At 34.9% G+C, this 18,191-nt stretch overlaps 3 protein-coding genes across 6 annotated transcripts; all 3 read right to left on the bottom strand.

Moving 5' to 3' along the window:
- Nucleotides 1-283: 283 nt before the first annotated feature.
- On the bottom strand, nucleotides 284-920 carry LOC112126237 (TWiK family of potassium channels protein 9-like). Its single transcript, XM_024224911.1, has 3 exons — nucleotides 690-920; nucleotides 536-616; nucleotides 284-436 (listed from the first exon to the last, which is right to left on the bottom strand). The coding sequence occupies exons 1-3, from the start codon at nucleotides 807-809 to the stop codon at nucleotides 353-355; spliced, it is 285 nt and encodes a 94-aa protein (XP_024080679.1). The 5' UTR covers nucleotides 810-920; the 3' UTR covers nucleotides 284-352.
- A 3-nt stretch (nucleotides 921-923) lies between these two features.
- Nucleotides 924-6,743, bottom strand: LOC112126236 (TWiK family of potassium channels protein 7-like). 2 transcript variants are annotated; one of them, XM_024224910.1, is made up of 9 exons: nucleotides 6,545-6,729; nucleotides 5,844-6,458; nucleotides 5,528-5,757; nucleotides 5,159-5,363; nucleotides 4,944-5,103; nucleotides 2,519-2,720; nucleotides 2,365-2,445; nucleotides 2,046-2,180; nucleotides 924-942 (listed from the first exon to the last, which is right to left on the bottom strand). In XM_024224910.1, the coding sequence occupies exons 2-8, from the start codon at nucleotides 6,409-6,411 to the stop codon at nucleotides 2,106-2,108; spliced, it is 1,521 nt and encodes a 506-aa protein (XP_024080678.1). In that variant the 5' UTR covers nucleotides 6,412-6,458; nucleotides 6,545-6,729; the 3' UTR covers nucleotides 924-942; nucleotides 2,046-2,105. The 2 variants fall into 2 exon arrangements, with proteins under 2 accessions (XP_024080678.1, XP_024080677.1); XM_024224909.1 differs by having other exon boundaries at nucleotides 5,844-6,743.
- A 5,257-nt stretch (nucleotides 6,744-12,000) lies between these two features.
- On the bottom strand, nucleotides 12,001-18,058 carry LOC106662524 (TWiK family of potassium channels protein 7-like). 3 transcript variants are annotated; one of them, XR_002909844.1, is made up of 8 exons: nucleotides 17,308-18,058; nucleotides 16,077-16,300; nucleotides 15,738-15,936; nucleotides 15,507-15,669; nucleotides 12,531-12,684; nucleotides 12,432-12,490; nucleotides 12,279-12,359; nucleotides 12,001-12,180 (listed from the first exon to the last, which is right to left on the bottom strand). XR_002909844.1 is itself a non-coding variant. In XM_024224913.1 (8 exons), the coding sequence occupies exons 2-8, from the start codon at nucleotides 17,051-17,053 to the stop codon at nucleotides 12,097-12,099; spliced, it is 1,017 nt and encodes a 338-aa protein (XP_024080681.1). In that variant the 5' UTR covers nucleotides 17,054-17,216; nucleotides 17,308-17,397; the 3' UTR covers nucleotides 12,001-12,096. The 3 variants fall into 3 exon arrangements, 2 of the variants coding, with proteins under 2 accessions (XP_024080681.1, XP_024080680.1); XM_024224913.1 differs by adding an exon at nucleotides 17,041-17,216 and having other exon boundaries at nucleotides 12,432-12,684; nucleotides 17,308-17,397; XM_024224912.1 differs by having other exon boundaries at nucleotides 12,432-12,684.
- Between the last annotated feature and the right edge of the window lie 133 nt (nucleotides 18,059-18,191).

Consider the following 18,191-nt stretch of genomic DNA (forward strand, 5'->3'; position numbering starts at 1 on the left):
AAAAATGATCAAAAATGGAATAATGGTGAGGTTTTTGTCATAAGTTTTATCGTCATTCAATTCTATTTCATCTTATTCTCTTTTTCTTCAGTTTTACTGTGTAATTTATAAATTATTAAAGACTTTGTTGATTTGAGAGAGGGGATTTACAAATAGTTTTTGTTTTAGATAATTTTATTAGCGGTATATCTTTATTTACATTTTTACATTTTTGAACTAAAAGAAAAGGCAAATTTTATATAAAATATGAGAAAGGTTATTTCAGAAATCGGATAGATTTATATTTAAAGAAGCTTTCCGAATGTGGAATTTCGTTGAAAGAAACACAGATGCTGGAGCGTACTCTTTTGCGTTATTTCAAATGGCGTTCAATATAATTCTCAGTTGTTAATCCTAATTTTCTAGTTGCGAAATTCAATCTTTTTCTATAAATGTCCTATAATATGAAAATATTAATTAACCGAAATTGTAATTGCTGTTTCTTCTCTCACTTTTTTTCAAACGTGAAAATGTAAAAAGCGTTTTAAAAATTCACCTCAGCCACATGGATGCATACTACTGTTACAGTAATTCCTCCTATGATGTACAGGATGAAAACTATCATGAATACGTTACTCTGAAAAAAAAAATCGAGTAAATTATATCAATTTTTCCCAGTATAGTTTAAATGTTAAATCAGTTTGTCGTACCGCCGGAACGAAGACTCCAAACCCGATTGTTGTTAAAGATTCAAAAATGAAACAGAAAGCTGGTAGGAAGTCGGGAATATCGAATATCATGATAATCACCCTCCCGACCAATATAGACATTAATTCTAGTTTGAAGACAAGCCATAACGGCAAATTTGGGTGTTCTTCTTCACTAAAATCGATCAATAGCGTTCCCAAGGTGTCTCTTGATTTTGATCGATTTCCTCCATATTCGCCTTTAGGTAAAAGACAACTGTAGAGAAAAAAACAAAATAAATTATAACAACTAACTTTGCAATTATAATTTCTAAATGCGTGCTAAATAATAACCGTGAAAATTTAAAAAATTCTGCAAATGAATTAGCACATTGTTTTTTGTTGTAGTTAGATTTAGATCGTAGTTAGAATATCGATTTTGTTTCTACAACTTATCGGCCTTGGAGAGCCCAGATCGCTAATCTAATACCTACGGGCTACAAATATGACGATAAAACGATGTATGTTACTTAATGTAATGAATGTATTTATTAGCAAGAATGAAAGTGTCAGACTCATCGAGCCCAGAGGACACGAATGAATGAGACATGTGTCGACGGTATTTATGAAAAAGGGGAATGAAAAACAGCATGTAGCATTGTAGTGACTGAATGTAATTTATTAGTATGGAAGGAAAGACTCCGAGGAATGTCGAGTTCTTTGTGATTATGTGAATGAAGTCCCGAGTAGAATGCAATTGATTAGCGCGATTGGAGGTTTTTTTTTCACCAATTACCTTTAAAAATATCAAATACTCTTAGGTAGTATAAATTCTAACATGTTTTTAATCGAATCGTATACATTTTTACTACATGATTAAAGTATTTTGTATTTATCATATGTATAGTTTATCCTAGACTGTCGATGCCCTGAGATAGGAAAAGGTTGGCAATAGGATTGGAAAACAGGAGATTCGATTAGTTTAGCATGCAAAGAAGAACCCCAGTAAATTGTAGTGAATCGAGAAAGATTAGTTATCAGTTGAAGGGTTTTATTTGTCACACGTTGTATATGACTTCTTCAAAAGAGTCGCGAATTAAATACTGCACCCAAATATATCATTTCATTCACATATTTAAGCGTTTATTATTCAGGAATTTGTAAATAAGCATAATTCATTATTTCCTCGAAATAACCACCATGATTTGTTATTATTGAAGACCACGTGACCACTTTGTTTGTTTGAGGCGTGTATCTGCTTGTGCGGCTATGTATGTATATTTAAACATACTATTGTTAAAATATAAATGCCTTAATAATATTTTAGCGCTAATTAAAAAAAGCTTTTCGAAAATAGTTTTAATGTTTAAATATTTTTACGTTTTATTTTATTATTTTTCTTCGTTGACTTCGCCACTAGGTTCCAACTGTGATAGAAAGTCACCTATCGTAATATTCCGAAGCTCTGGTTTCCAGTTTCGTATTTATTATTTTAAACTTTTTTCTCAACTTCCACTAGAAATAGATCAATTGTCATTAAATTATATAAAGGCTGGAATGATTTTTTTTAAAAACTAAACTTGTGGAATTACAGTTTTTGCATTCTTTGAATATTATAAGTTAAAAAGTTTCATTCGAATCAGGTGAATTAATCGTTCTTGCTTGTAAAACATTTCTCTAAAAAAAAATATTCACTCACCATTATCATATGTATGGCTGTGGCCGTCATGACGTGCCCCCCAATAAGAAACATTATTGAACCAAGCAAGAATTTCCTATTCTGAAATTATAGATGCAGGTAAACAATCAAGTCTAATTTTTTTAATACTTTAATTAGACAGTTTAATACATACCTTTGGGATCGCATCACCTAAGCCAATGGTTGCCAAGGTTAAAACAACGAAATAATAGGATTTGAAAAAATTCCAGCTCTCGCCGATCATGAATAGTACCGATCCTACAAAGACATATACAATGTACAAAACGAAAAAAAGCCAAAGTGGGAATCCACTGAAGTCTTCGTCCACATCGTAATTATACCCAAATAATGTAGACCTAAAAATAAAATAAAAATATGAAAAACAAAAGTGTGTTCAATCAATTTTTAACAGTTAGATCGATAGCAGATTGATACATTACTTTACTAGTGCATCATGTGAGGTTACAGATCCAATAAGTATATATGAACTGGGATTTTTAAGTAAAAAAGTAGTTGCTAGAGTGTTTAAATTCTTTACATTTTCGTTAACTAAGGAACATAGAAAACAGTTTTATAATAAAAGTGAAATAATTTAATTACACTATTATATATATTATATATATTATATNAATTATTTCACTTTTATTGTAAAACTGTTTTCTATGTTCCTTAGTTAACGAAAATGTAAAGAATATAAACACTCTAGCAACTTCTTTTTATTTTATAAAATATTTATATATAGGAAATATAAATTAAAATGAACTATAACGAAATTTTAAAATAAAATGTACAATTGTTTGACGGCTTTTGTTTTGAGGTTGTTCGATATGCCACTCCTAACTGAAGGATGGAATTTCTTTGTTCCTTTTAGAGAGGGAGTAGGTATGCAACCCAATATGAGGATTAGGCTTGAGTAAGGCAGCAAGCAACTGGGCCCTCTGTGCAGATTCTTAGAGGAACAGGGTAGTTGTAGTCTATGTAGTAATGAAAGTTTTGTGCCTCTAGTGTTGAGAGTGAATGTATTTATGAGTGTGAATATGTAGTGTGAGAGGGACCTTATCGACTTCCAATCATGTTTGTTATATAATAGGTGTGTGGCACCCGGAGCCCAACCTCTGTGGCTTTTGTTTTAGATGGTCAAAAACTAACTAAATAGACACCTTTATGAGTACTAGTTCTGAGGGACGATGTAACAGTATAACCTAATATGGTCTAAATACTCTAAATAAGAGCTAACAAGAAATTGGATTGTAAAACCGAAAATGCTAGAAGCTGAAGGGCATCCTACTCTTCACTTTTATTCCGATCAACCTTATAAATACTTTAGAGTTTGTGTTGGATAATCTTTCTTTCTTTTGCAAAATCCGATGAAAGAGATCACAGGATAGCGTCCTTGATCCATTGGTATACACAGTATACACCGCCATATTACCAAATCCCGATCCCGTCATACCTAACTGAAACCTACAGGCACACCTCTACTCCTCCTTAGAGCGTGGTTTACAAAATGGTGCATTAAACACCTCTAAATAAAAAAGCATCTTCCGATGCACCATCTCCTTCCAGCCTATTACAATTTTTATGTTTTCCAATAAATACGTAATCCGGTGTTTAGAAAAACAACTCACTTGGAACTTCATAACAGCTTAAAAGAACAGAACTGAATCGACACTACTGCTTAATTAAACATCTACTTAACAACATACTATATTATACATACTATACATTACATACTACATACTTACATACTATATTACATGACAGCAAATGACGTATCGACACCACCATACTAAAACCTATATGGACTTACAGCATTGAATTATGAGGTTCAACTGAATTTTCCAACCTCAATTGAATCCAAATCACGTATACTAGGGAGGATAGGGAAAAAAGAGAAAGCCTCAAGGCCTTCTGCACCTCGACATGAGTAGATCCTTTGTACACCCATGTTTTTTATAACTCACTGGCCAGCTTCAGGTTGTTATACAACTTCCAAAGCCTTGCCAGCGTCTCCTTAGTGCAGGATCATGCTTGTGGCGTTTCCTCTCCCTAGTTTCAAGAATCTGCACCTACATTTGACCTTCACAAAACAAATTATGTTCTGTGGTCTCAGTATCTGCACAGTGTTACTTCTGTCTGTACTCCTATCCTGTGCTTGGGCATGTGGCAGTGTCCTATCAGGAATCCTACCATAATCCTGATTTGGTTGCGGTCGTCATCCAGTAATTCTTTTGTAAGATTTGCGATGACGCTTTTATGAAACTTTTCGCGTGCCACTTATTTTTTATTAAAGACGTTGCAAGGTCTAGGTAATAAAAAATTCAACAAATGTTCAATCACACATCCAATTTAGCCCCGGTCCTAATCTTAATAATACACCTAGACGTCTTAAAAGCACTCTCGACTTACTCTCAGAGCGCGAATGAAAGATTTTATTGTTAAAACGAGTGCTATTACTCGATAGCTTCTCGATTCTTGTGTGTTCAGTGGTGTCTTTGTCATTAATGTTAGTTATTGCGCAGATTGTAGCAAAATATTGCTTTAATTAACTTGTTTCTCTTCACGTTTATCTAACTTACTTTCGACGTAGGTAAATTTTATTCGAACCGAGATGCATGAAATCGTTAAAGGTTTTACCAAGGGAAGAGGCAAAAGTTAGAAAGAGGGGTATTCCTGTCAAAGCGTAGATAATTGTGAAAATTTTTCCAGAATCTGTCACAGGCACGATGTCTCCAAATCCTGTAAATATTATTATAATTGTAATTGGTTTATGTTGAGGGATTGTGCAACTCACCGACAGTCATTGAAGTCGTTGCACAGAAGAAAAGACTCCCCAAAAAATCCCAGTTTCCGTCTTTAACAATGAAACCTGAATTTCTTGTGTGATTAAGAATCACACTCTCGATAAAATCATAATATGACGAAAGTAGGTTAGCTGAAATATTATGTAGTAGCGAGTCGCTGTTATTAAACTCGAGTTTTGAAAAAGTATTGTGTACCTTGAAAAGAATGGAATACGATTAAATGTCTTTTATTCTTAAAATAGCGCTATTTTACACAATACAAACACTAGTATTTATTATTCACACTTACAATTAAAGGTTTTACAATAAATAATTTTAGTAAATAAATACTTTTCGTAAATGTATACATATGTACATACCATTGAAAATTCGTTCGAAATTGAAGATCTTCTTGACAATATCTTCTCTTGAAATTTTTTTTCGTGTGATCCTTCGATCACGTACAATACTACTGCTCCTACAAATGTATGTAGGATGAGACTAGCAAAAAGTATCAGTTGGGTCGGCCACCTCATATGGTGCTCATCGATCTTTAAAAAAAACATCAGCATCTTTTTTCTTAACGGAGGAGCATCCAATTTTTCCAATACTATAATTTAAAAAATGTTTTAATTCTTAAATAGATTTTCGTCGTTATTAATAAAGATTTGAAAAAAGTCTTTTACTCGAACGTACCCTTATGCTTTTTTTTACGTTTTGGCGTTTTTATCAGAAATTTGTATACAAAGGTTCGATGTTTACGTATCGGTCCACCAATGTTCGAATCTTTTTTGAAATGCGTATATCTTTTTGATAATCTGTAGAAATCGAGACTGGAATATTTTGAACGGACAGATGGTAGAACTTCACCTATTTTGAGCATCCTCCTTGTTTGAACCCAACTTTTTAACGTGACCGGAAGCTCACTCTGGGCCTCGCGTAAATTTATTCGCTGCCTCAGCTCGCTGTTCTGTTTTCTGATCATTTTAGCGCTGGTACTTAAGTAGTCACACTTACGCGTGATAACCGAGACTATTTCGTCGATCATCATGATAGCTTCGCGTAGTTGAAAAAGGATTTCTGCGTTTTGGCGCACTTTTTCCTTATCTTCACCAGTCCTGACTTCAAAGTCGTGATCAGGCGAGGGGCATCTTTCGCATACCCATTCTCTTGTGTTTATAACATATTCTTCAATTTGTTCATAACGTTTCGGAGGATGCATGCACATGCCGTGATAGAACTTCTCACACACACTACATACCATTCCTGCTGTTATTATGTCCAAATCATTTTTGCAGACAGTGCAATTTCCTTGAATTGCAAGCATTTTACTTTTTTACTTTGTTTAAAAACTTACGGTTATTCCAGACTAAAATAGTATATACTAAAACACCTACGTCGACGTGGATTGAATATCTACATTTTTCATTCTTCTTGCATAAACAGCCGATAGTATTCGTTGTATATTTTCCTAAATGTTCACAAAAAAGTGTACGTGTTCACAACAGTCACCAGATAACGTTGAATTATTGGAAGCATATGTTTTTAAACACACTATCGTAAACAATCATGTGACTTTTTTTTTGGGGGGGGGGCGAATCACCTAGGGTTGTTAGCCCCTTATCTTTTAAGAGGATCCCCCTGCGGAAGGAGGATCGAGGAACCAGTACACACCAGAAGGGCGCACCCGCACCACAACCCCCAGCATGGCCAGCCCCACGACAGTCCCATGTTACACACTGCTCGTTTATATTTTGTTGTGTAGATTACCTTCATTTAAAAAGTGAAACAGCTTTGTAGGTGTGTCTTGATCATCCCCTAATTGTTCAGATAGTGTGTTTGGTAAAGCGTTCTTATTTCTGATACTGTCATATAGGCGACATGATATAAGCATATGTTTTATAATAACAGTCTCATTGCATAAATGACAGATCGGTGGTGGCTGACGAGCCATCAAGTAACCCTTGGTGGCTCTACAGCGCCCGATTCTCAGTCTAGTTAGGATCGCTTCTTTTTTTCTTTATCTCTAAATGAAGAAGGCCACACTGGAACAGTAGATTTTATTTCCCGAAGCTTGTTATCTGTGACATCTGACCAAACCTTTTGCCATTGTGTCCATACTTTACTTTCTAAAGCGGAATTTAAATCATTCCTTATGATCTCCCTGATTTTGGTGCCTTTTTCTGCAGCCTCTTTGGCAGCTCTGTCCGCCAGTTTGTTGCCTAAAATATTCATATGCCCAGGGATCCAAACAAAAATGACACTCTTCCCCCGCTGTGAAAGACACCTCAGTGAATAATGGGCATCCTGGACCATGGAGTTATTTGAGAAGGGGTGGTTCAAGGCCTGTAGGGCGGACATCGAGTCAGTGCAAACTACCAGTGTATTATTCGAACAATCATCATTCATTGATTTAATTATTGCCGTCATTTCAGCTGTATAGTTACTCTCTATTGAGTTTAAGGAGAATAAATATTTTCTGTCTCCCATCCCATGGGGGCCTTTAGAGCCGTCCGAATATATCACGTTGCTTACTCTTGATAGTTAAGAATTCTTGTTTATATGTATAGCTAGGAGTGTCATTGTTATTATGCATATTCACAGACAAGATTACTTTTGGTTTTGGTAATAGCCAGGGAGGTATGACTGAACAAGTTCTTTTTACAATGGTGGTATCATGAACTGTACATCCAGTAACATTAGCGATATTCTAGAAGAGAAAGGAGTCGGCTTGATAGTATGTTGACTATTATGTGGAGGGTTACCTCCACTAAAAAGTTAGTTAAGTGGGTGTGCAGGACAGGAAATAATTTTCGAAAAATATTTTACATCTAACAAGTTTCGTAGGGGACCGCGGTAGCCGAGTGGTTAGCATGAGAGACTCTCACGCCGCGGTCGTGGGTTCGATTCCCACCGGCGCCTCTGACCCTTTTTTCACGATAACCCCCCCCCCCAATTTGAACACACATATAAGAATTGTCACCATGGCTAATATGCATAGTTCATAACGCCACAAAAAAAAAAAAAAAAAAAAGTTTCGTCGGAATTTTAAAGGAAGCTCTCCAACATCCACATGGAGTTTGTTAATGGAACTGGACCGGAAGGCTCCCGTAATTTCTAAGTCAGGTGTTTTGTATAGGGTCAAGCATTTTCCCCATAGTCAAGACGCGATCGCACAAAAGTTCTGTATAAACACGCAAGCCTCTTGCGATCAGCACCCCATGAACATGAGCGTACGGTCTTCATGACATTCAGTGCTTGGGTCCACTTGGATTTCAAAGTTTTGAAGTGAGCAGTCCAATTTAGATTCTTATCAAAGATAACTCCAAGATAGGGGACTCGAATACGAGTTTGATTGGGTTATTTGTAATATACAAAACTGGACAACTACAAGATCGTCTTTTAGATAATAGAATTCCTGCTGACTTTTCAATGGAGACAGTAAAGCCAGTTTTGGATAGCCACTGATGAACATCATTTAGACTAGTTTGCATATCTTCTTGTAACGTTGTTATATTTTTTCCCTGACTACAATACAAGCTCATCTGCATACAGCATTGTTCTGCACGGCGATCGTGTATGCGTAAGTACCTCATTAAAGGTTAAACAGAAAAGTGTAGCACTAAGCACACTGCCCTGTGGTACTCCATTTTCCTGGGCAAAACTCCCTGAGTAAGGGGAGCCACATCTCACACGAAAACTTCTTCTGTATTCAAACGCGTTTTGTATATCTAAAAATACCGCTAATAATTTATTTTTGTTTTGGAGTGAGTAGCTTATTCTAGATATACAAGATTATCCCTTGCACTCCTGTTTCTCTTGAAGCCGGTTTGCCATTCAGGTCGCAGCCCTCAGGTCTCTAGGCACCAGTGTAGTCTGTTCGTAATCATCTTTTCAGCTAGTTTACACATTTTTTTAAATTCATTTTATTTATTAAAACTGGTCTTATTAGACCAAACATTAATTTTACAATAATATTATAGAATAAATAAATGTTTACATCCTTATAAACCCATTCGTGCAATAAGATTTACATTTCACTATTCACTATTCATTTTCAACTACACAAGTTCATATGGCTTTGTTCTTTTTAATCTTCTGATCATGTTTCGGTTATGTAAGAGTTTCGTCGCTTCCACATTCTCGTGCTGGCTGAGGCGAGCCTGGTGTTTGGCGGCAAATCTTTGAATTTCCGCCGTGACTTCAGAGATCTTAAGATCCCTATGTAAGTCCTTATTCCTTATGTACCAACGTGCATTGACCATGTCACGTAAGATTTTATTTTGAAGTGTTTGTATGCTTTTGATATTGCTGTGTTTGGTACAACCCCATAGTAGAATACCATATGTCCACATAGGCTTTATGACTTGTTTATGTAATAATATTTTATTTTGTATAGCAAGGTTGGAGCCACGTCCTATCAACCAGTATGGTTGTCTATGCCTTAAACCTATTTCTGCCTTTTTTTTTCTTCACGTGTTCTTTCCATTTCAACTTGGCATCTAAGGTCATTCTCAGATATTTACCTGTATCGCTGTATGGTATAGTAGTTCGATTGAGAGCAACGGAACATTGTCCAATTTTTTGTTTGTAAAGATTAGATGAACTGACTTATGCTGATTTAGCTTGATTTTCCTTTTTTTGTCCATTCGTTTATCTTATTACATGCATTTTGGAGGATTTTGGTTGAAGGGTGATAGTCGGTCCTAGTGATATCACCGCTGGGTCATCTGCAAACGTTGCAATTTTTACTCCATCTATTTTCGCAAAATCACTGGTGTATCACAAGTAAAGCAGTGGTCCTTGTGGCACTCCTGCATGTATTGTTTTTAATTTTGAATATTGATCTTCTTGTTTGGTTCTAAGCAGTCTGTCATTTAGGTAGGAACTGATAATATCGACGTACTGCATTGGTAGCATCCATTTTAGTTTACTGATGAGTCCTCCGTACCAGACCTTGTCAAAAGCTTGTGAGACATCAAGGAAGATAGCAGAACAAATTTGTTTTTCTTCAAGAGATTGTTCTATCATGTCCGTTACTAGGTGAATTTGGTCTATTCTTTTTTTTTTTTTTTTGACTGGGGCTTCCGACATCTAGGTCATTTCAGCCCCCAACTAAGTCTATATTCTATTTACCCTTTCAAATACTACATAGATACAAATAAATACATTCATACACATAAATACATCCATACAGTACACTCATTCCGTTTGGTCGCTGGAGTACTTGATATTGACTCCACCGACCTAAATTTGGTCTATTGTTGAATGTCTTGTTCGGAATCCAAATTAGTTGTTAGGAATGATTTTCTTTTTTTTTTCTACAATGGGTTTTATTCGTTTTAATAATAACTTTTCGAAGAGTTAAGACACTGTCGGTAGTAGCGATATTGGTCTATATGATTTGACCTCGTTCGCCGGTTTTCCTGTTTTTTTTTTTAAATCATAATTTCCGATGGTGGGAACATATTTTAGTCTGAATGCAGCATTAATTAGGTATGTTAGTTTAACTATACCCTTTTTTGGCAATTGTTTTAGTATTTCTTCAGTGATAAGGTCATATCCTAGAGTCTTTTTATCAGGTAAATTTTTAATTTCTTGTGCTACTTCTTTAGGTGAAACTAGCTTTATATTTTCTTCTTGTGGCGTGGTTGTTACTTCCAGTAAGCTGCCATTGATGTTTTCATTTGGTTTGAAGATTGCAGCAAGGTAACTAGCAAACAATTCGGCTTTTTCTCTACTGTCTCTCGCCCATGTACCATCCTCTTTTTTTAATAGAAGAATTTGCCCGATTGGACTTTTAATTTTTTTATGGCCTTCCGCAGCGAGTAGTGGCTTCGCCTGGCATTAGATATTCTAGATAATTTCTGGTTGAGTCGTCATGCAGTATTTTTAGCTTCCATTTAAGTTTTTGAGCCATATTGTTAAGGATGAACCACTTAGGAAAGGGCTTAGCGGTGATATGACCAAATGGTACCTGAGAGCAATAAGATCGGGAAAAAACTCGAGGAAGCATGGAAGATGGCCCACGACAGGAAGGCCAATATCTAAAAAGAGAAACCGGAGACACATCCAACCAGCAAGATGGCTAGAGAACAATCTCTAACCCCCAAAGAACTAAGACGAGAGAAGAAGGCAAAGCCATCCACACAGCACAGGGCCAGAGAATTTGCTCCAAACGTCAGCTATTGCTGGAAAAGCAAAAACTATAAGGGTGGCTTTGCTACCAGAGGAATACCCACTGGTAACACTATCCTCAGAAAAGCTAACCCATCTAGAGGAAACCCTCTCGATGAGATCGCAAAAGGATGGGAAGCCAAAAAACAGTTTGAAGGCATACACTTCAGGCCAGATTTGATGATCCTATACTGTCAAGATGGCAAAACTGTAGAATGGCTACAGGAGATAACCCCCAAATTGGAGGTTAACGAAGAAAAGAAGCTGGTAGTGAGGGTAGGGGAGGCTGTTGTATACGGCATATCTTTTAAGGTCCAATATCACATGGATATTTACAGTATGATATTTCAGATGTACAGTTTACTTTACTAGTAATGAAAAATGTTAAATATTTTTAAATGAACTAGTGGTAATAATTAAATAATTATCAAAAATGGAATAATGGTGATGTTTTTTTTTCAAAAAGAATTCTCTATATTTAATTTGTATTTCAATGTAGTCTGTTCTTCTGTTTTACTGTATAATTTATACATTATTAAATAATTTGATGGTTTGAGAGAGAGGATTTACAAATAATTTTTGTTTTAGATATTTTTATTAGCGGTATATCTTTATTTACATTTTTACATTTTTGAACTAAAAGAAAAGGCAAATTTTATATAAAATATGAGAAAGGTTATTTGACAAATCAGATAGATTTATATTTAAAGACGCCTTCCGAATGTGGAATTTCGTTGAAAGAAACACAGATGCTGGAGCGTACTCTTTTGCGTTATTTCAAATGGCGTTCAATATAATTCTCAGTTGTTAATCCTAGTTTTCTAGTTGCGAAATTCAATCTGTTTCTATAAATGTCCTATAATATGAAAATATTAATTAACCGAAATTGTAATTGCTGTTTCTTCTCTCACTTTTTTCAAACGTAAAAATGTAAAAAGCGTTTTAAAAATTCACCTCAGCCACATGGATGCATACTACTGTTACAGTAATTCCTCCTATAATGTACAGAATGAAAACTATCATGAATACGTTACTCTGAAAAAAAAATCGAGTAAATTATATCAATTTTTCCCAGTATAGTTTAAATGATAAATCAGTTTGTCGTACCCCCGGAACGAAGGCTCCAAACCCGATTGTTGTTAAAGATTCGAAAGTGAAACAGAAAGCTGTTAGGAAGTCGGGAATATCGAATATTATGATAATTACCGTCCCGATCAATATATATATTACTTCTAGGTTGAAGACAAGCCATAACGGCAAATTTGGGTGTTCTTCTTCACTAAAATCGATGAATAGCGTTCCCAAGGTGGCTCTTGATTTTGATCGATTTCCTCCATATTCGCCTTTAGGTAAAAAACAACTGTAGAGAAAAAAACAAACAAATTATAACAACTAAGTTTCCAATTACAATTTTTAAATGTGTGCTAAATAATAACCGTGAAAATGTAAAAAATTCTGCAAATGAATTAGCACATTATTTTGTGTTGTTTGTAGACTGTTCGTTAGTTTATTTATTGATCAGTTAATCCTATTTTAAGTTTTGTTTTGATTTTTTAATAAATTCGAATTGTCGTACTTTTTTAAACGTATGTTTAAAGAAATTAATCGAATTGTTAGAATCGTAGTTAGAATATCAGTTTTGTTTCTACAACTTATCGGCCTTGGCGAGCCCACATCGCTAATCTAAAGGTGGTTCTAGACATGCGGTATTCTCCGAATGCCGCGCAAATTTTAGCCGAATCCCGATCAGTCTGAATGGACGCTCGGCTATTCGCCAAAGAACATCAGGTGCCGCCGTGTTCAGCTTTTTGTCGGCTTTCTTGTCCGCTTCAAAGGGCGCGAATATTCCTGAAACAACCGCACTCAAACCATCCACCCATTCGGGAATCAACTATAACTGTACTTATAGAAAATAAAATTAAGGGAAAGGATATTAGAATTTTTTCTGACAGTCAGGCAAGCCTTAGGTCATTACAAAAAGATTTGTTAACCTCAGGACTGGTGGAGGAAACCGTAGATCTTATGAATAGGATCTCTTCCAGGTTTGAGAACAAGGTATCCCATGTTTGGACACCAGCACATAAACGACACCATGGTAATGAAAAGGCGGATAGCCTGGCCAAAGAAGGGTCTAAAACTGCGTTTGTCGGGCCACAAACGGTATTACATCACTCTATGAGCACAGCGAAAGAGAGTATTAATAACTAGGGCATGAAACAATTCCTTAGGGGGTGGAATTTTTCCCCTGGACACAGGCAATCGAAAGAGTTTGTTATGCTGATCAAACCAGCAGAATCTAAATGACTATTCTCTATCTCAAGAAAGGGAATTAAGAGGCTGATAGGTATTCTGACGGGCCACTGCCCATTGAGAAAACACCTCTGCGTAATGGGTATTCTACCAGATCCCTTTTGACGATTTTGCGGAATAAAAGAAGAAACAGCAAGGCACTACCTTGCTGAGTGTGATAGGTTTGCTAGATCCAGATTTGAAATCTTTGAAAGGGCGGACATCACCAAATCACTCCCCGAGATAAAATGGTCCAAAATCTTGGGGTTTGTGAACAAGTCTAAGAGATTTATGCAGGACACATGAGCCGACCAAGTCCCGGACCTTTTAGGCATAAGGTACGAGTCTAACCAGGCATTTAAACCCTCGATGTTTACGAAACAGAACCAATAATTTGGAAAGCTTCTTTTACAAATCATAAATTGTTTTATAATTAACGCAATAATTAAAAATATAAAAAATATAATTAAATATATTAGTTGTACAAAATAGTAACCGTAATGACAGTTTCACTGTTGTCCATCACGATTTGTAGTAAGTTGAGGACTCCCACGGCATTTGGAAAATACGTGTTCCCTGTTTCCGCAGCAACTAGGAGGTTATACAAAACCCGCATGTGTGGCACGCTATTTCGCGAATGCCAAGACGAGCATCGAGAGGCTTGTCAAATATTCGGCGGCAATCGGCATTGGGCAAATACCGCATGTCTGGAATCGCCTTAATGAATGTATTTATTAGCGAGAAGTTAGTTAATTAGTTTTGTTTCTACAATTTATCGGCCTTGGCGAGCCCAGATCGCTAATCTAATACCTAGGGGCTACAAACATGGCGATAAAACGATGTATGTTACTTAATGTAATGAATGTATTTATTAGCGAGAATTGAAATGTCGGACCCATGGATCCCAGAGGACACGAATGAATGAGACATGTGTCGACGGTATTTATGAAAAAGGTTAATTTATTAGTATGGAAGGAGAGACTCAAAAAAATGTTGAGTTCTTTGTGATTGTGCGAGTGATGTCCCGCGTATGAATGCAATTGATTAGTGTGAAGGTTTTTTTCACCAATTACCTCAAAAAATATCCAATACTCTTAGGTAGTATAAATTCTAACTAGACTACTATGTTTTTAATTGTATCGTATATATTTTTACTACATGAATAAAATATTTTCTATTGATCATATCTATTGTTTATCCTAGACTGTCGATTCCCTGAGATAAGAAAAAGCTGACAATAGGATTGTAAAACGAGAAAATCGATTACCGTAGCATGCAAAGGTTAATTAACTATTAGGAAAAAAATGTAAGAAGAAAACGAGAAGAACAGCAAAAAATGAGAGGAGGGCTGACGATGGTCAATATAGTTTGCCCAAAAACTATATGTATAACGAACAATCCTCGACTCCTTAAACAACAGTAATTCATGGCTTAGTCTCTCATCGTTGTAGGTCCAAAAGGAAGAATGTAGTTTTTATCTTTTATAATTAAATCATATATATAGTTTTAAATAAAGTTTTATAATACGATTGTTTGTTAAAGCCCTATACAGTGCTTCGTATACAATTTAATACCATAAATGTTAATATCATAATTTAATTCATTTCGGAATGATATCTGTATAAAAAGTAAAAAAAACATCCTCGTGGAAATTGTATTTTCATATTTACTGTACAAAATAAAAATGAATTTCATTTATTCAAATTATCAATTGTTTTGTATAATTTGTTTCGGAACGAAATCGTCCAAATTTTCAAGTATGAACATGTTTTTGCTTCAAGTTCATTAAAAAACAATACGAAAGGGTTTCAATACAAGTATTTTGTTTTTGTGTTCAACTTAGCTTTGTATACAGGTTTTTAAAATCCGAATGTAAATTAATAAAATCAGTACCCTCTACTGCACATTCTGATTTTGTGCAGCAACTTCCTTAATTGAGTGATTATGGTTTTACCGAGGGTGGCCATTAATATTAAAAATAGCGGTATTCCGATCACAGCGTATACGACTGATAACATTTTACCAATTGAAGTAACTGGCCTTATGTTTCCGTAACCTATCAATTAATTATTTTAAATTAGATATTTTTGATATTGATTTAAAAGGAAAAAATTCTGAATTTACCAATGGTCAAGCATGTCGTAGCACTGAAAACAATACTTCCTAAAAAGTTCCAAGCCATTTCCTCCACTTGAAAAGTCGCTTTATCGTCATATTGGTTCATAATATCTTGTACAAAGTCAAAATAATCGAACAACAAATTCTTAGTTTTATTTAAGATTAGTTGATTTTCGATTAAAACATTATTGACTACTTGTGTTATCTGAAATAAAAATATAGTTTACTTAATAATCAAAATAAAATTTACAAAAATGTACATTTAGTTATTAAATCACGTTGGAAATTTTTTGGTAAAAACGGTATTATTAAAACAAAAGTTTTTAGAAATCATTAAGTTTTTACCTCTTGTAGTTTTCCGTATAGTTCACCACGCCTTTTTTCCACCTTGTAGAATAAAGGAAGTTCATACAACAACCCTTCTATTATATAAAATATAATCGCTCCAATGAGTGTGTACAAGAAAATAATAATAATAAGCAAACACTGGTGCCACCATTTTTGGGTAACTTTACTAATAAAAACATGGCTAAAAAAAACTGCAGTTTCTTGCTTACCTAAACGATGATCTGCAAGAAATAAAAACATTAAATAAGCGATTTTATCGATTTATATATCTTTTTAACATGTTTCAGTTTATACTGTTCTGTTCAGTGTTCTCTGGTAGTAGTGTAAAAAATAATTTTTAGTAAGTAAAGGTTCTTTACTTATTTCTTAATTTCAGATATTTTTGAAAACGCAAAACATTTTAAACATTCATTATGTCCTTATGGCATTAAAATTACTGCACTGAGCAGAAGTAAATTATTTTACTAAAGGAGAGATTTGTATAACAATTCATATTTTATAAAATTAACATCTCTTTTTATCTCTTTACATCATCGCCAACAATTAACCAAGTAATAAATGATATCAGTTTATTTGATCCTCATTATTGCGTACAAAGATTTAGACAAAAATTGTATCTCCAAAAATAATTGTACAAATCAAGTGTCATACTCATTGTGTGAAAAATTATTTTAACGAGGATATGATTTTGAACTGGATAAACAATATTTTCGCGACGTCAGTTTCGCGGTACCAGAAGTGCACATATGCTGGGATAGGATCAGTTGGAAGGGTTTGCTGGGATAGGTTTGGTAGAGTAGGAGTAAGATAAGGATTAGGCACGGGGTTAGGGATTTGTTAGGACATATATCCAGATTCAATTTTTTCGAATGGAAAGCGTGTTGGCTTGGCCACCAGCTGGACATTCGATTTTTTTTTACAGTTGCTTCTTACAACAGAATTCAGCTAAACGCTGGTTTACCTAAATTTTCCATCGTTGTCGATATTTCTTTGGGCCTGCAGGCATTTTATAGTTGTTCAAGACGCAATTTATGTCGCTTACACTTGTTTTAAAAAGATGGTTAACAATACGTGGCAAGAAAGGTACAATGCACTTGCGAAACCTGCGTTTATCCGGGACAATTCGTCATAATTGCTCTTTAATAATAAAAATTGAACCAATTATCTTTCATTCCATATTAACGGAACGTCATTAGAAAAGTCCAATTTTTAATGCTGAAATACTTACGCTTAATAGCATGCTTTATAACTGGAGTAGACAGTGTTTTCTCCCTTTTACTAGTATAGGGTTTCCAATTGTGGTTTTTTTCTATATATGAAAACAAAGCATTCTTCTTTGCAATTGCTTCATCCGACTTAGGTATCTTCTTTTTTGTCGGCTTTGTATAATCTTTGATTTGGAGCAATTTCCTTTTGGCATGCCAATCAATAAAGTCTTTGGGAGATTCACCGCCGTGAATCTTGTGCAGAATAATTCGCCTCCTAAGAGAATTGTTCTCGGTTCTCAACTCTTCAGCGTTCCTACTCAGTTCTTCACACTGGTCAGTCATTTTTGACATAGAGGTATCAATCATAGACAGAATAGTTCTCAACTCAAACAGAATATCTATTTTTTTCTGTATATTCACTCTGTCTTCTTTCGTTCTTGTATGATCTCCTTGAGGTACGTTAATAATACATTTGCTACAGTACCAGTTCTTAGTATGAAGTACTAAATTCTGTAACATTTTGAGATTGTGTGTCGGATCTATACACGTGCCATGATAGTACTTTTCACATTTGGAGCAAACAATTCCGGGATCCATTATATCGATTATTTTTTTGCACTTAGTGCAGCGTCCTTTCACAGCTATCATTTTCTTTAATGATTTCCTTTGTCTTGGGGCTTTAACTAAGCTTATTTTAAAACACTGTTCTACACATTAGTTAAAACTAACTTTGCTATTAGATGAATATTATTACAAACTACAATGTCATTAATCAGGTGACATAAAATGAGCACAAAAAGAACAAAAGCATATGTTTCACTTTTTGTAAAGTTAGGTTCTACTCACAGATTTGTTGTTAGCTACGATCCGGATTTCAAGCATTAAACGCTCATCGTCAGGTTGA

The sequence above is a fragment of the Cimex lectularius genome, unplaced genomic scaffold, assembly GCF_000648675.2.
Source record: "Cimex lectularius strain Harlan isolate CLEC.00 unplaced genomic scaffold, Clec_2.1 scaffold43, whole genome shotgun sequence".
Lineage (NCBI taxonomy): Eukaryota > Metazoa > Arthropoda > Insecta > Hemiptera > Cimicidae > Cimex > Cimex lectularius.